Consider the following 22,665-nt stretch of genomic DNA (forward strand, 5'->3'; position numbering starts at 1 on the left):
ATAAAAATACTAAACTTGTAATTGGTTTTTTTGTACTGAATTCTAAAGAAAAAAAAATCAATATTCATAATAGATTTGTGCTTTTTATACCATTTCCAACAAAGGCATAAGAAATAATGATAAGACATCATGTATATCATAATAATCCATTTTCTCCAAGTAAAAAATACTGTAAAACTTTTAAATGAATTATGGAGAAAAAGCCACTAGCGACAAAAACTTGATCTATTACATTCCTTTTCAAATTAATTTAATTTTTATATAAAAAAAAATCATTGTAAAACATAAAATATAAAGACAATAATTTTAACACCAAATAGTTAATTTTGCAAAAAAATCAAGTTATAACCCTTATCTGATTTGTGATAAAAACATGACAATGGTGTTGCGACAACCTTTTCAGAATTAAAAATTTCTAATGCTATTGTACAAACAGTATTTGCATTACAAATTATCACAACCTATGATTACTCAAACTATAATTTCAAGAAATGAAGAATTGGTTTGTGTGTAAAAAAATTAAGAGAAAACGGTACAATAATTAAAAATTTAAAAATTACAGTTGCTAAACCCTGCATCCTAATGTGTTAACTTCCTGAAACTTTGGAAATGTTACACATTTGATTAAAAATACTTTCAGCAATAAGAAAAAAAAATTGTAAGGAAAACCACAAGCGAGAATGAATGATGTAATATTTTGCACTTTACTTTAGATTTCTGAGTAACGTTTACAATTCCACTACACATCGGTGGTAGTGGTGTATCTGGGTGTTATGAGGAGCAATAAAAAAAAGAGGGGGAGCTATCAATTCTGCCTCCCCTTTTTTAAATATACTGCTTTTATTTATGGTAAGATCAAATTCTAAGAAAAATAGTGAAATTTATTATAACATTTTTTATTTGTTAACTTGTAGTACAGCACATGTATTTTACACGTCTACACATTAATGTCAGCATTGAATGCTAATACAATTATTACAGTATTACTAATGATTATGTACGCCAAAACCAAAGATCTTATAATTACAGGATAGCATTCGCCGCCATTTCTGAGTGCAAATTCTGTAATAACGCGGTGTAGGATACCCTCTTGCAAAAGTGATTACTTTTAAACTTTAACGTCAGAAATCGTTACCTGAAGATAGTGCATATGCGTGCAAATTCCATAACAACCATGGTAACAACTTGGACGCACTCTCTCAAAAGTGATTACTTTTTTATGCTTCCTTTTACTGAAGGACGATCCTTCAATTTGTTACGTGTAGAATCGTGGAGAGCACTATCTTGTAATTATAAGATCTTTGGCAAAACCTAAAACTAATTGGTGGAGACATTTTAAAACTGAATTTTGGAATAAGAAATCACTATGATAAACAAGCATTACTGATGTACCAATCAAAATTTTGAATGTGTGCATAGTTTGAATTTTACAGCAATTCTTATAAAACTCTACTGATGAAACAAAATTAGTATAGTATGATGCAAATGGCAAATGTGTGTGGTAGCTCAGCCTACGTCCAGTGGTGGCTCCAGAAATTTGTCGACAAGGGGATCGAACATATCAAACAGGGGTGTCTGAACCAAGAGGCTGACTAGAGTCTCGGTCAGGGCCCCAGAATAAAAATCCATGTAGGGTTCATTGGGAGACTTTTTATAGCTTAGTATGGCTCAAACACTGTGCTTTTAAACCACAAAATGTGGCAAAGACAAGCCAAACCAGTCACTTGTCGCTAATCGTGTTTCAGAGATATTGGCCAAAACATGCTCTATTTTATTGCACTAAACTAACATTTATATATCTATACATCATGATATGCTGTTATTTTTTCCATTTTCAATGTTAAAACAACAATTTTTAACAATTTGTTGATGGTTTCTGCCTGAGAAATGCCTGAAATCATAAACTTTGAAGGCTGATTTCTCAAATATTGTTCTTTAAACAGCTGTATGTTTAAACACTTTGTATTAACTTTTTAAAGAAATGTCGGATTTAAATGATTCTTTTACCAAGCTCTTACTTTCATCTTTAACCCTGTTACAACTAAAGATTTTTGTGACGAGTGCCTGGATTGGCTTGTCTTTGCCACATATAATGGGACCAGTAATCACAATTAACATTATTGGATAGGCAAATTTTATTTTTGGTCTGACGACATTGTGGCGTCGGGCGACGGGAACCAAGCCTGTCTGACGGGGAAATGCCCACCCTTTCCCTTCCCTCATAAAAAGTGAATGATTGTTATGCTGACGTGTGTGGCAGCTCCGCCTATATCAGAAATATAGAGGAGGTTCAGTATGCGTAGATGTGTAGTACAGAAATATAAATAAATGGCATGTCCAAGTACAGTATGTGTGGTAGTGCAGCCGTACGTACACAACGTTGTTTAATTGGTTGGTGTACCTCCACCTTAAACAATCAACAATATTTTGATACTAATTTTATAGTAAAAATAAGGAATATTTTAAACAGGCTATATACATGCAAATGGTTTTTGTTGAATAAATCTTATAATTTTGGATGAAAAAGCAACCACACAAAAATCTTGGAATGTATTGTATCAGTGGCATTGATACTACTGTACATTAGATGAAAACCAAAATCTAAAAACACACATTAAATTAAAGAAACTTAATAATGTATTAAAGGCATAAAACATGATATCTTCAAAGTATTGTAGTCTCTGGTTATACTAATGTGAACATAGTGACATTTAGGTAGGTCTAGGCCTACTTTCTGGAATTATACTGTAACCTATAGTAAGTGATCATCAAATAAATGTCTATGCAGAGTTCCGGCAAAATTTTATAAATAAGAACTTATCAGTTGCAATGTGAAAACCAATCACATCCTGTGATGAATCTTAACTGCAGGAAGTATTCACTATCCGTATTAACCCATTAGGAGTTGCAGCCTGATTACATTGGCAGTAAGTGATCATCCTGTTCCTCATCCTCATCAAGGCCTAGCTGGTCATCTCCAATACCTTTATACAATTTTGGTTCACTTTTTGGTTTTGTTCGAAAAACACAATCACACCCATCCTGTAATAAACAAATTAAATTTAAATTTAAATTTTGCTGAAATTTTCTATATTTTTTGTGTTATTTTAATTACAAAAAAAAAAAAATTATGACACTAGATTTATGTATTTTCGAGTACCTTCTGCTATTGCAGCATTTAAATATTTGATGAAATTTCATTTTAGTTAGTAAGCAGATTGCAGTCAATAGTGTTAACATGATGTTCATTAGCAAGTGGAATTTTTTTTTGGTATATTTTAACTACAGTATTATGTTTGCACATGTACACCGACATGGTATGTATATGAATGTCACTCAGTGATTCTACATTGTTATTAGAATGAATATTAGGTGCACTATAAAACCTATTTTAAAAATAATTTGAGTATGAATTTAATTCAACAGACATATTAGGCTAGTTTTGTGGGATGAAGCTATTTTTTTCTCCATTGGTCTAAAAAAAAACCCAGAGATATAAGAACAACAGAACCGCATTCTGTCTGAAAAATGTTGCATGTATTACATAAATCATCTATTGAAAATTTGTTTTTCTTAATAGCAGTTAAGGTGGTGTAAGTGAAATTATAGAAATACTCATAACTAAATCTATTTTAAATATAACAAAATGAATTGCTTTTTTTTAAAAATAATTATTAGCTTTCAAAAAAATCAGAAAATTTTCCTTGCAAATTGCCAAGTATGACTTTAAAAATACAATAAGTACATATAATTTTGCATTCTACATAGCCTTTAAACTTTACAGCAAATTATCCCTGTCTCTTCCAAGCCAACCATTGTGTTTATATTTTGTTTATATTGGTCATTTACATAATTTTGAGTGAACAGTTTGATACGGTGTTTTTTTTTACTTCATTTACCTGATGAAGCTAGCTCAGCAAGCTAGTGAAAGCTTGTATCTCAATAAATTTTCTAAAGAATGTGCTACAGTACTTTCTTCATTTGTATTTAATGCTATTGATTAGGCTTCAAATTTTATTAACAGCAAATTTAGGATTTCTGTTATTGAAGTGTCTGAAATCCTACTGATCGATCTTTGATTTTTGTTTATCTGTGATCCTAATTGCAAGAGGAAAGTTATGTGGTTCTTTCAAATGAGCAACCTATATCTAAAGTTTACTTGTTGAGGTTTTCTCTATTAATTATGAGGAGCAATTAGCATATTTACACTCATATTTATGTGTAGTGATAATTGAATGGAATGTAATATTTTTTGATAATTATATTAATGAATTGGTAATTATATTTTTGTAGTTAGAATTTTAAAATTGAATAAATTGAATATAGCATAAGCCTCTTATAATTACTGTATATGAATATTACTATTTAAAAAACATTTCTACTTTTCATTTTTGTTTATTTTTTAATGTATAAAGTTGTTTTGATATTTGTTTGTTTCTTGCTTAATTTTGTTCTTGTTTTTTGCAAATGTTTGTTCTTTTCTGCCTTGGGGATCTGCCAATAGTGTTCCACATATCTGGTTATCCTTGGAGGGGTTGTTTTATTTTCCTTTATTCTAATATGTAATAAACAAACAAATGTCACATTGCACTCTACAAGTTAGGGTCAAGGATGTGCGTGGAGAAGCTGCTACGACTGTTCCAGTCAACTGATAACAGCAACTAGAATCCACTATTAAGCAATTAGTAGAGATAGTACACTATAGGAAAATTATTATACGAAGGTTAGATTTAATGCTTGAAACAATTTTTGAAAGCATTAAATCTAACCTAAGTATAATTATTTTCTGCTAGTGTACGATGCATGCTCTAAAAATTGCTTTATAAAACAATCGCCGTCTTTTAATGTTAGTTTTGATAACCAAATACTGTAGCAGTCATCGGTTGCTATAGTGATATGATAAGTATACTGTGCGCATATTTACATTTAGTTGTGCGTATGATGAATTTGAACTAGGCCTACACATCAGCAGTACAGGAGTATGGCTATGATGAGTAACTACTGTAATTTGTAATTGTGTTAGTTAATGCTATTGTGATATATTTGTCGAAGAAATAAACATTTTTTAAAGCATTCGAGAGAGAATACAGTCACTGACTACTTGCTCAGTGCAGACAGGTAAAAATCGTGCAATGATTTCATAACTACGCTAGGGTATGGCCTAGTAGGAGGGCCTAGTACTAGTAGGACGAGGGCTCGGAGACCTCCTGCCTGGCTGTAAATCTAATTTTGTACCTTGAGTCTTTAAAATAGGTCTAGAATATTCCTATTAAACATCAAGTTTGTTTAGTTTATTAGGGTTCATTGATTCAAGGAATTCTTTAATTGTTCATACTTAATATTGAATTTGAAGTAACTTTCTTTGGGTTCTAATTAACCTTGTTTTAGGAAATTGCTTTTCAATTGCAATTCAATTTTCATCGCGGTGCGCGATATCTTCGTGGTGACGAAAAATTAGGTATTTTTTTTGCACACGAACCTAAAAAAAATCAAGCCAAGCGTCCACTAATTGAAAAATTAGTGGACTGTGAGGCAAATAATATTAGGAGTTGCAGTGATGACTTCACGACTGACTTATAATTGTGATTATTCGATAAAGGAAGCTACATTAACACCTGTGTAGCTCCTGTGATTTATGAATTCACACAAACAAACAAAAGAACTCTACAAGTCTGAAACCAATTGGATCAAAATTCATTTAAGAAATAACTTTATTGTCATTCTCACAAAAAAGGGGAAATGAATTTTTGTTGCTTCAATCATTGCCTTAAGCATAAACATGAATACTGTATTTAAATACTTAAAATAATAATGGTCAAAATTATTCCAACTAGACAAAATCTTTACTATGCAGAAATATTTACATTCCTTGTTTTAATACTTCCAAACATAAATCTAATAATAATAAAAATTAAAAAAAACTGGCAGAAAGTATGAAAGACAAGTTATGATCAACAGCTGATCACACATGGGCAAATGCGGTCGGGCCATATTGTTGTGGCTCACGAAAATAAATTAAAAACCATGTGGTGAACCTACCGACTACTTTGGCGAGAAAACCTCTCATATTTGACCACCCAACGCTGGATATCTAAAAGATTAAAACTGAGCATAAAGCGGCATAAAAGGAGTGTACAGTGGTTTTTGCAAAACACTGACACAATCAAATTTTGCTTCTGGCCCTCAAGGTTAATTCAGATGGGCCCTCCAACCCATTTTTATGCCCACCCCTGCCTTTGATGTTCATATTCCAATGCTAAAGTAAGCATCTTGGCAATCCATACTATAGTTTTTTTTTGGTTTTTTTTGGTAATACATACTTCAGTAATTTTTATGATGAAAATCAATTTTCTCTAAAAATTGAGGCAGGGCATATTATGTGCGGTAAAAAGTCCCATTATTATAAAGTTTCCTAGAATCAACTGCATGTCCGACAACCTGTAAATACAATCAGGTTATCATTGGGCACAGCGTGAATGGGACTACACACAGCAGCCAATTGCAAGTCAGACAACCTGTAACTAAAATCATAGGTTACTGGGCACAGTGTAAAGGCAACTACACACAGCTCCATAACCAATTGCACGACAGAGGGAAAGGATGTTTCCATTTTCAACATGTACAGTAAGAAGGATGATGTGGACAAAAGAAAAATAACCCACTATGGTAACCATAATGATAACCAGGGAAATCAACAAAACTAGACAACTTTTAACAATTTCGGTCTACTTTGTACTGTGTCACAAACTCCAGCATATTAACCTATCAATTATTATAACACTACATGCCGTCATTTAGGAACATGCGATCATAATAGTATTAATGAATAAAAATTATGCAAAATAACTATTTAATGTCAACAATCGTTGCTTGTGGAAAAAATACATTGACTGATAACATTGAATATTAGCACGTGACTGTACAATGAACAAAATAATGATACAGTAGCATTATTACAGTATTTAGAAGTATACCAATTCTGTATCTGCAAATTACAGTGATTGGAATAATGCTCCCCTGTCCCACTCATATAACAAAACACTGGCATTTGGAAATCAGAATTGATTAAACTTTAAGGCAATTTTTTTTTTTTTTTTTTTTTTTTTTTTTTTTTTTTTTTTTTTTGCTAAACACCAATCAATTTACAGTGATTATTCTCCTTCTTCAGATGCCATACTGGGGGCTTCCGGTGGGGTATTCTCATGACATATCATTTGCTACAAATATAAATATTGGTATTCTACAATGATTTTTTTCCCCCATTTCTACAGTGTTCTAAAGACTTGCCACATGACATGGACATGTATGTTGGGGGTACCCCATGAAGTTCCCCAATAATGATGCCCTTTGGAAAATTTCCAATTAAATTTGTGTAGGTCTACTGTTCTATATTTATTGCAACCCCACTATATATTACATATATTTTGGTTAGTAAAAGATTAAAATGAATACAGTAATTAAGGTACCAAATTAGTAACATAAACTTAAAATGTAGTATTTTCAAACATTATACAAGTATTTTGGGCTCCTTATGATAAAAAATATACTGTACATCTGCCAAATATAAACCCATGTGATCCCTGAAGATTCATGTGTTTTTGATCGGTCAGGCTTTGGCTGAATGAAAAGTTAATTAAAATAATTGTGTCTACAAGTACCAAACTCTTCAATTTGTATTTTCTTTTCCCTTTAGTAATTCAACTTTGAGTGTATTGATTATACCATGCGTTTTAACAGCTTTTTTTCAAATATCTAACAAATCCTCATTTCACTTCAAATTTCATTTCCTATTAATTGAATAAACTACTTCCTAACTATCTAGTCATTATGAAATAAAATCTGTTCTGGAAAAACCATCACACTTGTTTGAAAAGGTTTCTGTTCTAATACCATTACAATAGCAATCTTAGCTTTACTTGTTTGGTATACTGTTCACACACATGCAATTCTATAGTTAAAGGATACAATTAAATTTTTCACTTCTTTACAGGTGATCTGTTTTTGTTTATGAAATCTGTTACTGTAGCTACTATGTGTAAATTCTTCTCTGATCTTCCCAGACACGTCCAGATACCAACTATTAAAACATTACATTTTGATATAGCGAAGACAGCATAGTAGCACTCATCAGGAACACAAGACATATTAACTACCATTCAATCAGTCTACAGACTATGACGCCAAGTGCTATGAGTACAGTAATGTCAATTTTTCCCTTAAGTCATATTCTATTTCCCAAATTATTGTTTAAATTTATCATAATTGATAATGTTGAACCTTACAGAAGGTTGTTAATATCTTTGTAAGCTTAAGCTGACTAGTCTTACACAGTTAAACTGACTTTTTGTTATCCTTTTTGGGCTGTTTTTTAGGCTATATCTAGTATTTACTGTAGGTTCTTTTAATTTTTATCCAGACCTTTTTTGAAATGAAACTACAGCAAAATTTCACTATAAAGACAACCTTATGAAATATTATTATAACTCATTTCAAATGTATCTAAAGCTAAATAACATTTTTACTGTATATATATCTCTAGGATTCTCCATACCAAAATGAATTCATAATTTTAATACCGTATTTGGTGTAAAGTGCCTGAGAATCACGTGCAAAGCCAGTGTTTCACTGGCAGCTAAACTTACAGTACTTAAAACACTATAATAATTTGAATACAGTAATTGCATAAATGCGTACGGTACTTTCTAAAAATAAATTGTTTCTTTAAAATTACTAATGCAAGTTCTTATAACCTTATGAAGCCTTAAAATGGCTAGCAGTCAAAAGGAATCCTTTTTTCCAACCCCTGGCTAGATCAAGCCTGGAAAAAAAAAATGTTTGTACCTCTGACCATGAAAGTTGTCTCAATAAAACGTCTCCAGCACCAAAAGTTATCTGAACACTATACAGCCCAACAGTTAATTTTGTTTTTATTTTTCCCCCCAAATTGCCTCCAGGACATTTATGTTTTCCCCAACCACTGGCCGTGCACTTTTGCCAGTCCTGCCCTAGATCGGTGACTGAAAGACTAGAAGTGTAGGCATACCTTGGCCAGTGTACACAGACAGAGCACAACTATGGAAGTCTCAACAGATATCACAGTGGAACTATTTAACTACATATTTTCTCACAGTATACAGCAGGGTTGGCGGAATACATATTAAAGTGAGGGTGAGTGCCTAGTAGTAAGATGAATGGGAATATGAATTGCGAGGAAGCCGATCACACAAAAATCTGCATAGACATTATATATTTTCTGCCAAAAAGTGAGGGTTGGGGGGGGCCGGCCCCTGGCCACCCCAGTTCCGCCGGCCATGTACAGTAAATGAGTAAATTTGAACAACAAACAGTTTACTGCAAAAGAGTACTCCCAGTTTTGTGAGAATGTACATTATTTATCCCATTTGTTCATTTCTAGTGTTTATATCAGGTCTACTTTGTACTGGATATTTTGATCTCTCTGTTTTCAGTAGAGAGGTTGCACATCATCATCGTCATCTTGATCCATTGTTAGGGTGTTGTGCTCAAAGCCCAGGTCTTCATCCCCTAGGCCCCGGTAGGCGGGCGAGTCATCAGATGGACTGCTTCGGAATACAAGATCACAGCCATCCTGCAAGACAAAGGCCAATGGCATCTAAGAATGGATGGCTGTTGCAGGAGCTTGTATTAAGGCCTTTGCTGGGAAGACCAGGGATATCAAATTCACTTATAATCAAGCATGCTACAATTCTAAGCCACACATCTTCTAATTATCTAATTAGTTGGTATACCAATAAACGTAAAATTTACAGTAATATAATTTTTTGACAGCAGTAATTTTTATTTGAATTTTTTAGTAAAATATTTCTACTGCATTTTACCTTATACAAACTAAAAAGATTAAAGTTTAAGTTCCATGTGTAAATTATCCTTAGTTATCTATCATAGTCACCTTGTGCACGTTTTTTTATCTCGCATAATTGTGCACTCATCTTGCATAACAACATATTACACTCATCACGCATTCACCATGTGCACTCATCTCACATAATCACCTTGCGCACTCATCTAGCATACATACTGTCATCTCACATAATCACCAATATGTGCACTCATCTCATATAATCATCTTGTGTACTCAACTCACATAATCACCATGTGCACTCATCTCACATAATCACCTTATGTACTCATCTCGCATAATAATATTCTGCAGTCATCTAGAATACTGTAATCACAATGTGCACTCATCTCATAATATTTACCACCATGTGCACTCATCTCACATAACCACCTTGTGCACTCATCTCACATAATCACATTGTGCGCTCATCTCACACAATCACCATGTGCACTCAACTCACATAATCACCATGTGCACTCAACTCACATAATCACCATGTGCACTCATCTCACATAATCACTTTGTGCACTTCTCTCACATAATCACCTTGTGCACACATCTCACACAATCACCTTGTGCACTCATCTCACATAATCACATTGTGCACTCATCTCACACAATCACCTTGTGCACTCATCTTACATAACCATCTTGTGCACTCTCCAAGTAATTGCCTTGTGCACTCACCTCATGTAATCGCCTAGTGCCTTCGCCTCACATAATCACCTTGTGTACACTCATCACTCATCTTGCATAATAAATAATTCAAAATATATAGAACCTCACATTGAAAAAAAATATGAGATACTTAAAAACAATGTAAAAGAAAATAAAAACCTGACAGACCGAACTGATACAATCAAGTAGTACTGTTAACTCCAGTTTTTTTAGCCATGTTAATGTCACAAATCAACATGCAAAATTATCTTAATTACCTTGCTCAACAATTTGACATCACATTCCATACAAATTTAAAATAACAATAACTTATACACTCATGCCACAATCACAAACCAATTTTTCATACTATACTATACTGCACTTATCTCACAAAATCATATAGATCATATTACTGTACATAAGCAGTTAATAAAATAGCACCCATCAAAATTAAAACCAAAAATGTTAATACCGGGTTAGAATACCTAGCAGAGGTTGATGTGCATATTGTGTACATATCTTAAACATCTGCGAATATCTGATGTTTGGAATTACAGGGACGCGAGCCAGAAATTAGATAACCAATGATGTACATGAAACAAATCAACTTTTAATTGACTACTCGTAAAATAATTACAGCAAACAACTGTCTTCAAAGTTAAACACTTGAGAGGGACTCAGTTGCATGAACAATGCTGTAATAGGCACTCGTACAGACTTTGTCATTTGAAAATGGCAGGCGAGCAATAAAACACTCACCACAATTTTCAGGCGAATGATTATTTTGCGGGATGGCAGGGGGGAGCTTAGCATCTTTTACGCTGGTAAATAATTGCCGTGGTCAGCAAAAATTGCGTTAGCATTCCGAGGGCTGTGGAGGCAAGTTATTTTGAAATGTAAAGGCGAGCTATTTTCACACCCCTCAATAGCAGTTTAGGTGCGCAATGGTGCGCGACCGTGCGCCTTAAATGACAAGGTCTGCTCTTACAGAACATTGTGTTCTAATTGGTACGTAGAGTGAGTATTGCTAAAATGGGTTACAGGTACTTTTATGCTGACAGTACAGTATGTCCTGGAGGGGAACCTTTATTCGTGACCAATATGGTAAGGATAGTACACCAGTACATGTTTTGGAGTGCCCACTGCATGAGCAATGCTTTAAGCGCTCAGCTACAGTAATAAGCAGTAGTATATTTTGGAAGGACTCCCACCGAGTAAACAATGCTGCAAATGCTATCTAACTGTAAATGTTGGAGCGACTATATTCTGTGAACAAGACTGTAAGTGCTCATCCTATTATGTGTTTGAAGGGTCCAGTGGGTGAGCACTACTGTAAAAAATATTTTAGTAGCACGGACTCCATTAACTGAGCAATGCTGCAAGGGCTAGTCTTACTCTAAAACAGTATGCTTGAGAGGCTCATCGAGTGAGAAATGCTGCAAAGACTACTCTTCTAGTGCTTTAGCTGCCCATTGTGAGAGCAGTGCTGAAACGGCTACTCTTCTACTAGTACAGTGTGATAGAGGCCCCATTGTGTGAGCAGTGGGGAAACAGCTGCTCTTCTGCTATGTTTTAGAGGTCCCTTTAAATACTGTAAGCAATCTTGTAAGGTCTATGATAGATAGGTTAAAAAAAAAAACCTCCACTACAATAACTGAATGTCTATTCTTATACACTAGTATTATACAATACTACAGGTATGCTTTTTTATAAAGTCTACAGCTTAAATATTCAAAAATGTATTAATCTCTTAATCAAATTTAATGAAATGTGCATATGGGCCATAACACAGACAAGACTAACATAATAAACACCTCATCTGAAAGATGGTATGCAATTGAAACAGGCATTTTCAGCCTTCCTCCAGTTGAAAATTGTTAGTTGTTAAATAAAACTTTTAAGACTGTAACAAAAAACACCCCTCAATTATGTATGCCCTTTAATTGTGCGAATACTTTTAATAATTACCTGCATTAATATTCCTACATCTATCTTCAAAATTGTATTATTTCTTATATATTACTTTGTCATTGCCGGAGCGGCCGCCAACACCCCTGTTGTCATCATCGTCATTATTATTATTAGTTATTAATATTATTAGTACTGTTATCACTGTAATGACATGCTCTTGCACTTTTTTAATTTAATGATTTTTTTTACATTATTTTTAAATATGTTATGTTTTCTAATTTAATTTGAACTTAATAATTGCCAACAAAATGCATACATATGCAGTAAAGTGAAAATATGAGAGGAAAATAGAGATATGACAATTGAACCTTATAAATTTAGTGAACGATTGATGTATGTTAGATACGAAAAAAATACTTACCGCTACTAAGTTACCAAAGTCCCTCCAGAAGGCAATGTTAGGGAATTGCTCCATACCTTTGGCTCCAATGATGAACCTCTGATATACAAAGCCACCAAGAATGTACACAAATATAACACAAACAAACCTACAACCAAGAAAAAAAACAAAAAAAAACCACAATCATTACAATTTCAGTTTAAGTATACAAATAATCAAATGGAAGTAGACTGGATGAATTAAGAAAATACTTACAAAATGATGAGAATAGATCCAAGACTTAATCCTGATGATGGGTGTTCAGAGCAAGCTATACTACTTGTAATTTCAAATAAATAATAGCAGTCCTCTGTTCGATTATTGTTCTCTTCAAGTACAACTTTATTTCCCTGTAAATAACAAAATCATACTAAAATTATTGAATTGATAACAACATCAATATTGCATATGTAGCAAAGACATGCGAAACCAGCCACTCATCGCAATAATCAATTTTGATTTATTAATACAATTTTAAAGAGTAAAAAAATCATTCAAATCTGACATTTCCTTAAGAAGTTACAAGCACTTAAACATACAGCTGTTTGAAAAACAATATAAATCAGCCATCAAAGTTTATGATTTCGGGCATTTCTCATGCAGAAACTATCATTAAATCCTTAAAAAGTGTTGTTTTAACATCGAAAATGGCGAAATAACAGCATAGCATGATGTATAGATATATAAAGGTTAGTTTAGTTCAATAAAATAGATTTTTTTAAATCTGACATTTCAGTATATTTTGGCATTTTCTCTTAAACACGATTTGCAATGAGTTACTGGTTTGGCTTGTCTTTGCCACATATTATTGGCCCCACCCATTTAACACAACAAATCAACATATTAAATTAGTCACTGTGCCTCGGAATAGCACGCTAGATAGATCACACATCGTAAGTGTTTTTTTATTATTATTATTCAACTATATCTATAGATAGCATGATGAAAAAATGGTCATTTTAGATAAAATTAACCACAATTTTGAAGTACTGTATCTTCATCCAATGTTCCCAAACTATTTATGAAATTGTGAATGGTATATCTTGATAGAGGAACCAGATATTAGTCTATATGTATCAATGTACATCTTTTTATTTTTGTCATTCCAGTATCAGCCTCCTCAACACTCTACAAATTCATATTGGCCATTACCGACATGGCTATCATAATGTGTGGCAAAGACACTTGCCAAACCAGTCACTCGTCGCAAATCTTGTTTCAGAGATATTAGATATTATCAGCCAAAACCTGCTGGACGTCAAATTTTTTTAAATCTATTTTATTGCACTAAACTAACCTTTATATCATACATCATGCTATGCTGTTATTTTACTCATTTTCAATGTTAAAACAACAACTTTTAACGATTTAGTAATGGTTTCTACCTGAGAAATGCCAAAAATCATAAACTTTGAAGGCTGATTTCTCAAATATTGTTCTTTAAACAGCGGTACATGTTTAAACACTTGTAACTTCTTAAGGAAATGTCAGATTTAAATGATTCTTTTACCATTTTGTAGCTCTTATTTTACTGTTGAACATTGTATTAATATCTGAAAATCGACTTTTTGCGACAAGTGACTGGTTTGGCTTGTCTTTGCTACATACATAAAAACCACTTGGAAATTAAAACTAAAATAAGGAGAATCTATAAGGAAAGGGTGGGGAAGGAGTGGGGTATATGTTTTATTGAGGCATTTAAAAATTGTTTCTGATTTGAGCTGAAATAAACCAATACTGTATTTATGTTGAAATTTACCAGTCTATTCATTCATTTAGTATTTATTAGCCCTTTTGTCTTTCTTTGTTCTTTCTTCAAACGTACAGTAACATCATAAACATTTCATTATATGTTTAAACATTACAAATCAGTATTAACATATTAAAATTTAAATTAAAAGAAATAAAGCACAGCTTATCACATGAAAAACCCCCGGATACAAAAATAGTATCAATATAAATACTGTATACAGGCACTGCAGCACACAATGGTTTAAGGAAATTACTTATAGCCTTAAAAGCCTACTATGTGCATATACTGTATTCTTTAGCAAATACAGATACTGTGCCTAAATGTTGACAAGTTACATAGGTTTTGTTACTACCTACCACAAGTTCATTTTTCTCATCACAAATGATCATTATATGAGATTGTCTCCCTTCTTGCTTGCAGTGGCCACCATATGGATCCCCATTATGATATTGCAAAAATATCCAGTTACCTGAGATGAACAATCGATCAATCAACTACAGTTGAGAGTCAAGTATATGAACCTTCTGACTAAGCTCCGCCCCTTGGATATTGTTGATAAATTCGGACAAGACGACAGCATTAAAACGTATGCGAACATGTGCATTTGTGGGACATGTGTGTTTGTTGGACACAGTGCGTATTCCTGGCACTATTCTGATTGGTCAGTTTCACTGACACTCCGGAAAGGTCAATTATTGCACCAAAAAATCTTGGGTCATTTTTAATTTTTAATAATATATAGCAAAAACATTGTATTTTTACTAAGGAGTACAAAAATACTATGATGATGGATTTTGGCACTGTGGTTACAATGCTATCAAAATGTGTGGGGCGAGAAATGGTTGACAATAAAACCAGAAATCAAAATATAAAGCCAACCAACTGGCAGTGAATTCAATATTTAACTGTGCTTGAGCAACTAAACAATTTATGCTTTGTTTTACGCTAAGAAGTAGAGATTGTCGGGTTATCAATTTTAGTTTCTGTTTTTGTTAAAGGTATGCAAATCAATTTAGAATGTTTGTTTTATTCATAAAATGTTTCATAAAATATAAACCTTACATTAGTTTTTGTCAAATTATGATTACATACATATTTCCTTTGACCAAAATTGACTTGGTGTACAACACAACTCATTTTATCATGACACTTCACAAATACATTTTTAAGTACTGCAATATGAAAAAAAGTTCTTACTTCCAAACTGGATATGGGCTTTACTGATAAGGCCTAAATTATGTTCAATATGATCACCGAAATTCTCTGTTTGCGTTACACCAACATTAGGGGCCTTCACCGGTGAGCAAATTCCTATGCTGTATGTGTAGTTTTTTTGTGAGTCTTGTATACTTATAGGTTTCCTGCAAGAAGGAACAACTGAACGTTACAAATAATACATGCAGTTAATTATGCAATTAATTCTTACCAACAAAGCTTTCTTAAAATAATGTGATGTGCCCATATATGGGTAGGATGACATCGAACGTGTTCAACTCTATGTTCTTTCACATTTTATGTGATGCTTTTTTTGATGACATTTGACAGTGTACAGTAGACACAGATTAAGATTAGTAAGATTGCCAAACAATAACAGGCAATAGACAAAAGATGAACAAACCAACAAATCTCCAATGTCTCAATTAAATTTTTATATACCTTTTTCACGCAGCGGTAAACACGTTCCATCAATGACAAAAGATGCTGAGCAGCGAAGCATAACTAACAGGAATTCCCACCTTCAAAATCTTAGCACTGATATGTTTACAACATTTCCAATTTTTTTTAATAAAATACAAAAAAAAAAAAAAAAAAAAAAAAAAATAGAAAATAACTCAATCACATAAAATTATCAAGGATTAATATAATAATTTTATGTTATTTTTTATGTAATTTAATAAGATAAGAACACCTGAGTGTTTAAATACCCTGGCTAGGTAGAGTCTGAGCCACTCTAGGCCCCGATATGAGTGATGTGTCATCACGTAGCCTACTAGAATGCATTCAGAGAGAGGAGACATCCCCTCTAGGCTTGTGTACACGTGGTGCATGCATAATATATAATGGTCACACATTCAAGATACAGTGTAAGCCAATTTGCGTAAATCTGTAAAAAATTTTATTTTATTAAAATAATCCTGTAAATATTTGGGCATTACGGACATACAGCTTGAAGAATTTTCTCCCTTGTATTTTAAAAATTAAATTACAATTAGTGCCTAAAAACATACTGAATGTTTGTCTTAACCCAATTAATAAATATTCCAAATTTCGTTCAAAAAAACCAAACCATCTCTGAGAAAATCACAAAACACCTTGCGTTACGGATGTACGGTAAAAATGCATTTTTCTACACAGTTAACTTTAACCATAAATTCCATCAATTACTTTGGGACTAAACTTGAAATATCTTTGTTTTTATTTATACAATACATCAAAACCATGATTAGGTTTTCCGATTCTGTATTTCCCATTTGCAAGGCAGAAGATCAGTTTACTTTCTTTTACGGACCTATACATGAAAATGTTACGGACGTACACTTTCAACCACAATGTATTTTAGCTGGATATGTCTTAGGTGTTTGCATATTCCTCATATTCAATTCTATTTTTTATTATCTTGATAAAAACTAATGTTTTTCCTTAAAAAAGACATCTAAGCAAGTAAATTACACGAAAATATAACTTTAATGAAGAGAAAAGACAGTAAATTTTAACACTTGAAAAAATGTTATTTTTTTACTCTTTAAAATTACTTGACAGGAACATTTAAAAGGAGAAAATATTGAAAACACTTGATTCAATTAATTTGTTATTTATTTATTGGATACAGGGAATACATCAATTAAATTTGCATTTAGTGACTTGAAGACTTTAGTTGTTTGATTATTAGATTCTGACATATATGGCCATTTCCATAACTTTGGGCCACTGGCCTCTATGCAACTAACTCCATATCTGTCTTTGAAAATATTTTCACTATTCCTGGGTACCGGTTTAACTGTTTCAATTGTAATTGTAATATTTTATCCTACTACAATACAACTCTATTACTTTCTTCTTCACATTCGCTTGAATTGTTTTCACTCTCATTAGACACTACATCATTTTCATCACTTGCAATCCACTATCACTGCTCTCTCACCTTCAGCCATTTGAAATAATCACCCTCTCATCATCTGGTAAAGTAGTCTGTCAGACCACAAGGTGCTTCATGTGGTGGTCAGCCTGTTTACTTTCTGTTGTGCATGTCCTTTCCTTTCCCTCTCATTTCTCATTATACTGTCCTTGTTTTATGAGGTAAATTTTTATTTGAGACTCATCTTCTTCTGCCGACAGTATCTCTCACTCAGAGCAGCATGTTTCATTAACTGCTGAAAAGTCAGAACGAAGTTAGATTTAATAGATCTCAATTGTAATAATTTATCCGGACCAGCAATCAACATTAAAGACAGGCCTTTAGAATTATAAAATACACCGATGGATAAATTATAAGATATGACCAATTATCATAGAGATACTTCATTGTGACTGAGGCCTACTGTACTAGAGTGGCCAATGTTAGGTCACCGTCCTAATTTTAGACAACATATCACACATTCAAGAATCGTTATTTTTAACAATAATTTAAACAAATGCCAAAAGAAACTTGTCTAAAATGATACGTCACTTAGGCCCCTCCAACATGGCATCGGTGGCCTCACTAAAACAAGCCAATGAGCAATCCAGCTATTATAGTAGAGATCAGTGGTTGTAGCCCATCGGTCTAGCCTACAACATGTCTGAATCGGTGAAGCACACAAGAGCTACAGTAGGCCAAAGAGATGAGCTTGTTTGATGGAAGCACTATGCATGCGTATCAGTAGACAGATTCCACGGAAGTTTGGAAAAGTGCATATTGATTGATCATAGAAAAAGAAAATTGATTGATTGATTTAACTGATTGATAAAATTTATTCAGTATCGAAACAGAAATTAAAGAAGAAAATGAATACAGATTCAGGCGACCGGATCAAGACAGTAACGATTGTTTCTGGTACCTTTTGGTTACCATGACCAACAAGTCATGGAAAATGAAAACTCGTTTCCCATATCAGGCCTAGCAATAAGCAATTATTTATATTTAGGTCTAGGCCTAGTAGCATCGAAATGGATACACTAAAAAAACAGTTTCCGATAGTTTCCCATGATCATAAGACACGGAAACCAAAAGTAGTTTCCCATGAAATTTGAAATCCTGTGGCCCAAGATTTCCTTGCATGGCTCAATACTGGTATATTTTTTGACGCAAACTAGGTCAAACACTCAGTTCACAAATTTTCACGCAACACATTCACGTTAGCTTGGTCACCATCGTCGTGTGGTGGAGGTTCAAATTTTGTAATGTAATTTATACCGTGATCTATAAAAAAATGAAACCACGATGGTAGGCCTAGAGTACCAGTAGGCGATTTTTTAATTACCAAAACAGGATACACAGCAATTGCTGAATGCCTAGGGTAGGTAAATTGTTAGGCAAGACCAGACCACTTGACAGCACTACATCCGAAACCCCGGCTACTCATGCCGGTTACATCTACATGTGAATATTTTAGGTACATCCCGGCACTATGTACAGAAACACAACTATGTGTACCGTACACATACTATGGGTAAGGGCGGGAGAACAATTGACAAGTGCATTATTAATGTGAAACTAACAAGGCTAGGCCTCTAGGGCCTAGGCCTCGGCTAGGTACCTGCGAATGACGCCACGCCCACTTTCACTGTCCACACATAAGTGTGACTCAGGATACTGCAGCGGGTAACAGGGTTGTCTTTGTTCTATTTTTAAATTGCTATGTTGATTAGTTAGGCGGGGATTAAGATGTCAATATGTCAACCGGATGTTGTTCTCCACTGTGTGTATTTTTTTTTTCCAAATCCGTTTATGGCGAGAGCCAGACATCTGAATATTTACCATCACAAAATACGTTATTTTTTCATAGATGATAAGTTGGTACATTACTTTCCACTCCCTGTCTCTTATACACATCTAGATGTGTATAAGAGACAGGTTCTTTCTAATTCAAATTCAAAATCAAATTCAAATTTATTGTCCAAGAAGGAAATTACATTGAGAGAAAGTCACTGCTCAAAAATTACACAATTACAGTATAAAAAAAACATCAATATAAAAATACAGAATTATAAAGGTAATAATAATTTAGCCGTCGTCAGTGACGCCATCTACCAAAACATCGTCATAATATTGGTAGGCTAAGGGTGTACATTTTGTAGCTTGGCCAATCAGGTGGACGTGTTTCTCCTCTAGTTGGTAGATAACTTAATGTTGGTTTTTTTCTCAGATTTACTGTTATATAATAACTATAAATAATAATTATCTTTATTTTAACAGTTATGTATTTTATATTTGCAAATAAACAAAATAATTAGATTCATGAAGCAAAGTGCTTTCCAATAACATGCTGGTTATAATAACAAGCAAAAAGGTTCCCCCAGGGGTGGGGTGGAGGTCGGAGCAGGGTTTGTCCTGGAGGCTTATTATATCAGAGATATTTGGACTTATTAAGTTCAACAGCAAGAATAAGGATTATAATTATTTTATACAATTTTCACACCCATCTGCCACAACATTTTTTGTCTTTACCATTAAAAAACCTATTCTTAAAGAATTCGATCCAACTCGGCCACAAGTCAATTCGGCCACAGTCAACTGGGCCACAAGTCAACACGGCCACAAGTCACTTACTGGTACTACACTTTGAAGGAGTAATTCATCAAGTATAAAATACTAATTCTTTAAGTAATACTATACTTATTGTTATTATTATTGCTGTTATTATTGTTGTCATTGTTGTTATTATTGTTGTTTTTATTACGGTTAGTTTTAATATTAATTATTAGTTTTAGCATTACCATTATATATTGTTCAAATTTTTGTTATTATTATTATTATTATTATTATTATTACAGTACCATATAGATAATAAATAATTTTCGATTTTTTATTATTATTATTATTATTATTATTATTATTCTTTATTAGTCTTATTATTTTAATAATAGTAATTTAAAAAGTTATTGTTATTGGTGTTTTATTGGTATTTTTCTCATATTATTATTATTATTATTATTGTTGTTGTTGTTGTTGTTGTCACCTTTATTATCGGTATTATTACCCTATTATTACTAAGTAGGCTAAGTATTATAAGTATCATTATTATTATTATTACTAATTAGTATTACTATTATTATAAAAATAAACATTATCTTTAATTTATTATTGTTGTATATATTGCTATTATCACCTTCAATATCGTTATTATCACTAATTAAGTTATTAAAATTGATATTTAAATATCGTTATTATTACCATACTAGTATTATTACTATTAGTATTGTTAAAATAAATATTACTATTAATGTTGTTGTTATCACCTTTATTATCGTCATAATGACTAATAAGTATTATTAAAGTAAATATTACTAATTTATTGTCGTTATTGTAATAATATTATTGTTGAAGTAGAATGTTGTGAGTAAACAGAAGATGAACACATTAATAAATAACTCTTTTTAATTCATAGGCAATAGCATTCAAATCTCTTTTGGTAGTGTGGTGGTCCTGTTTTACTAAAATATACTGTGTACTTTATTTCAATCAGTTATTGAAGAAAAAGGATGCAAAAACTGTGGCCGAGCTGACTTGTGGCCGAGTTGGCTGTAGCCCAACTTTTTGTGGCCGAGTTGACTTGTGGCCTAGTTGACTTGTGGCCGAGTTGGCTGTAGCCGAACTTTTTGTGGCCAAGTTGATTTTTGGCCGAGTTGACTTGTGACCGAGTTGACTGTGGCCGAGTTGACCTGCACCCTTCTTAAAAAACTGGTAATTAATTAAATATCGTAAAAAATTATAGAAATTTAATGCATTGGTCAATTTCCATGATTTTTTTACTAATAAATTATAAATAATTTACTGATTGTTTTGATGAATAAATTATTATATTTTGTAAAGATTGAAATTTCTTGTCAGGTACCTACATTGTACCTAGGCTAGGGCCTATTGAAGGATATCATTTTGTGTGGGCTCCTAGCTAAATTAGCCAAGCATACACCTAGGCCTAGTACTTAGACTGAGCCTACCCTGTAATAGTTGGCTTTCTACCTCTAGTACTAGGGCCTATAAGGCCTACTAAGCTATAAATAGAGGGCATAGCCTAGTTAGGCCATCGGTTCGGCCGCGAAACAGTTCACCTAACCCCCTACTCTAGCCTAACTAAGGCCTAGGGCTAGGCCTAGCCTATGAGGAATGCTACTCACTCTTTAGTCTGTGCTTGCAGTTCGCTTAAACGCTTCCCAGATTCCTTTTCTGACACAGAATCAAACTCGCAATCTGAGGATACTAAACATACATTTAAAATTGCATAAATGGTTGATAACTGAAATATAAACCGACACATGCTTCTTTCCCCCAGCGTCATTTCTCAATCTTATCATCAATCCTATTTTCCAGGTTTTCCTCATCCACACCGGTGTTGCCTTTTTTCGGATCGTTTATCACATGATCAATAGCGCCACCATTACTAGTTTCCACGATCGTAGTCATGAATTATTCATAAACCCCACCCCCCCCCCAACAAAAAAAAAAAAATTAAGACAAATATTGTGTTGGCCACGCCCGACCAACCCAAATTTTACGAAATTAAGAGAAGGCATTTTAGTTTTTGTTTTCTTTTTTTCTTTCTTTTTTTTTTTTTGACAACAAACAATATGTTTTTTACAAGCAAAAGACTCCATGGAATATCTTATTTTGCTTGATGGTAAATCCAAAATTGTTGTATTATTTGTGTATGTTCTACTTTCTAGGCGTAAACATATATTTGTTTGCTTCCGACCTACCCATTTTTTAGATTTTCCGGCCCAAAACGAGGCCAACACAATTTCATTATTTTTTAATTATTTTTTTGGCCGAATCATCCATATACAACATATTGTGCGCATGCGCTATTTTCAAGCCTGCGCCAG

The 22,665-nt window shown here is 33.1% G+C and overlaps 1 protein-coding gene across 2 annotated transcripts; it reads right to left on the reverse strand.

Moving 5' to 3' along the window:
- Positions 1-1,878: 1,878 nt before the first annotated feature.
- LOC117121610 (cation-dependent mannose-6-phosphate receptor-like) lies at positions 1,879-22,208 on the reverse strand. Of its 2 annotated transcripts, none has more exons than XM_033266845.1 (6): positions 21,961-22,207; positions 15,841-16,004; positions 15,000-15,112; positions 13,107-13,240; positions 12,873-12,999; positions 1,879-3,042 (listed from the first exon to the last, which is right to left on the reverse strand). In XM_033266845.1, the coding sequence occupies exons 1-6, from the start codon at positions 22,119-22,121 to the stop codon at positions 2,917-2,919; spliced, it is 825 nt and encodes a 274-aa protein (XP_033122736.1). In that variant the 5' UTR covers positions 22,122-22,207; the 3' UTR covers positions 1,879-2,916. The 2 variants fall into 2 exon arrangements, with proteins under 2 accessions (XP_033122736.1, XP_033122735.1); XM_033266844.1 differs by lacking the exon at positions 1,879-3,042 and adding an exon at positions 5,683-9,607 and having other exon boundaries at positions 21,961-22,208.
- Positions 22,209-22,665: the final 457 nt, after the last annotated feature.

Source organism: Anneissia japonica, unplaced genomic scaffold (assembly GCF_011630105.1).
Source record: "Anneissia japonica isolate Jap-2015-1 unplaced genomic scaffold, ASM1163010v1 scaffold5825_len372023_cov165, whole genome shotgun sequence".
Taxonomy (NCBI): Eukaryota; Metazoa; Echinodermata; class Crinoidea; order Comatulida; family Comatulidae; genus Anneissia; species Anneissia japonica.

Coding starts and splice junctions, on each gene's coding strand:
- LOC117121610 (XM_033266844.1), bottom strand. CDS start 22,121: ATGACGCTGGGGGAAAGAAGCATGTGTCGGTTTATATTTCAGTTATCA. Junction 16,005..21,960: donor CTGCAAGCACAGACTAAAGA/GTGAGTAGCATT, acceptor TCCTTCTTGCAG/GAAACCTATAAGTATACAAG. Junction 13,241..14,999: donor ATGAGAAAAATGAACTTGTG/GTAGGTAGTAAC, acceptor TGTTATTTACAG/GGAAATAAAGTTGTACTTGA.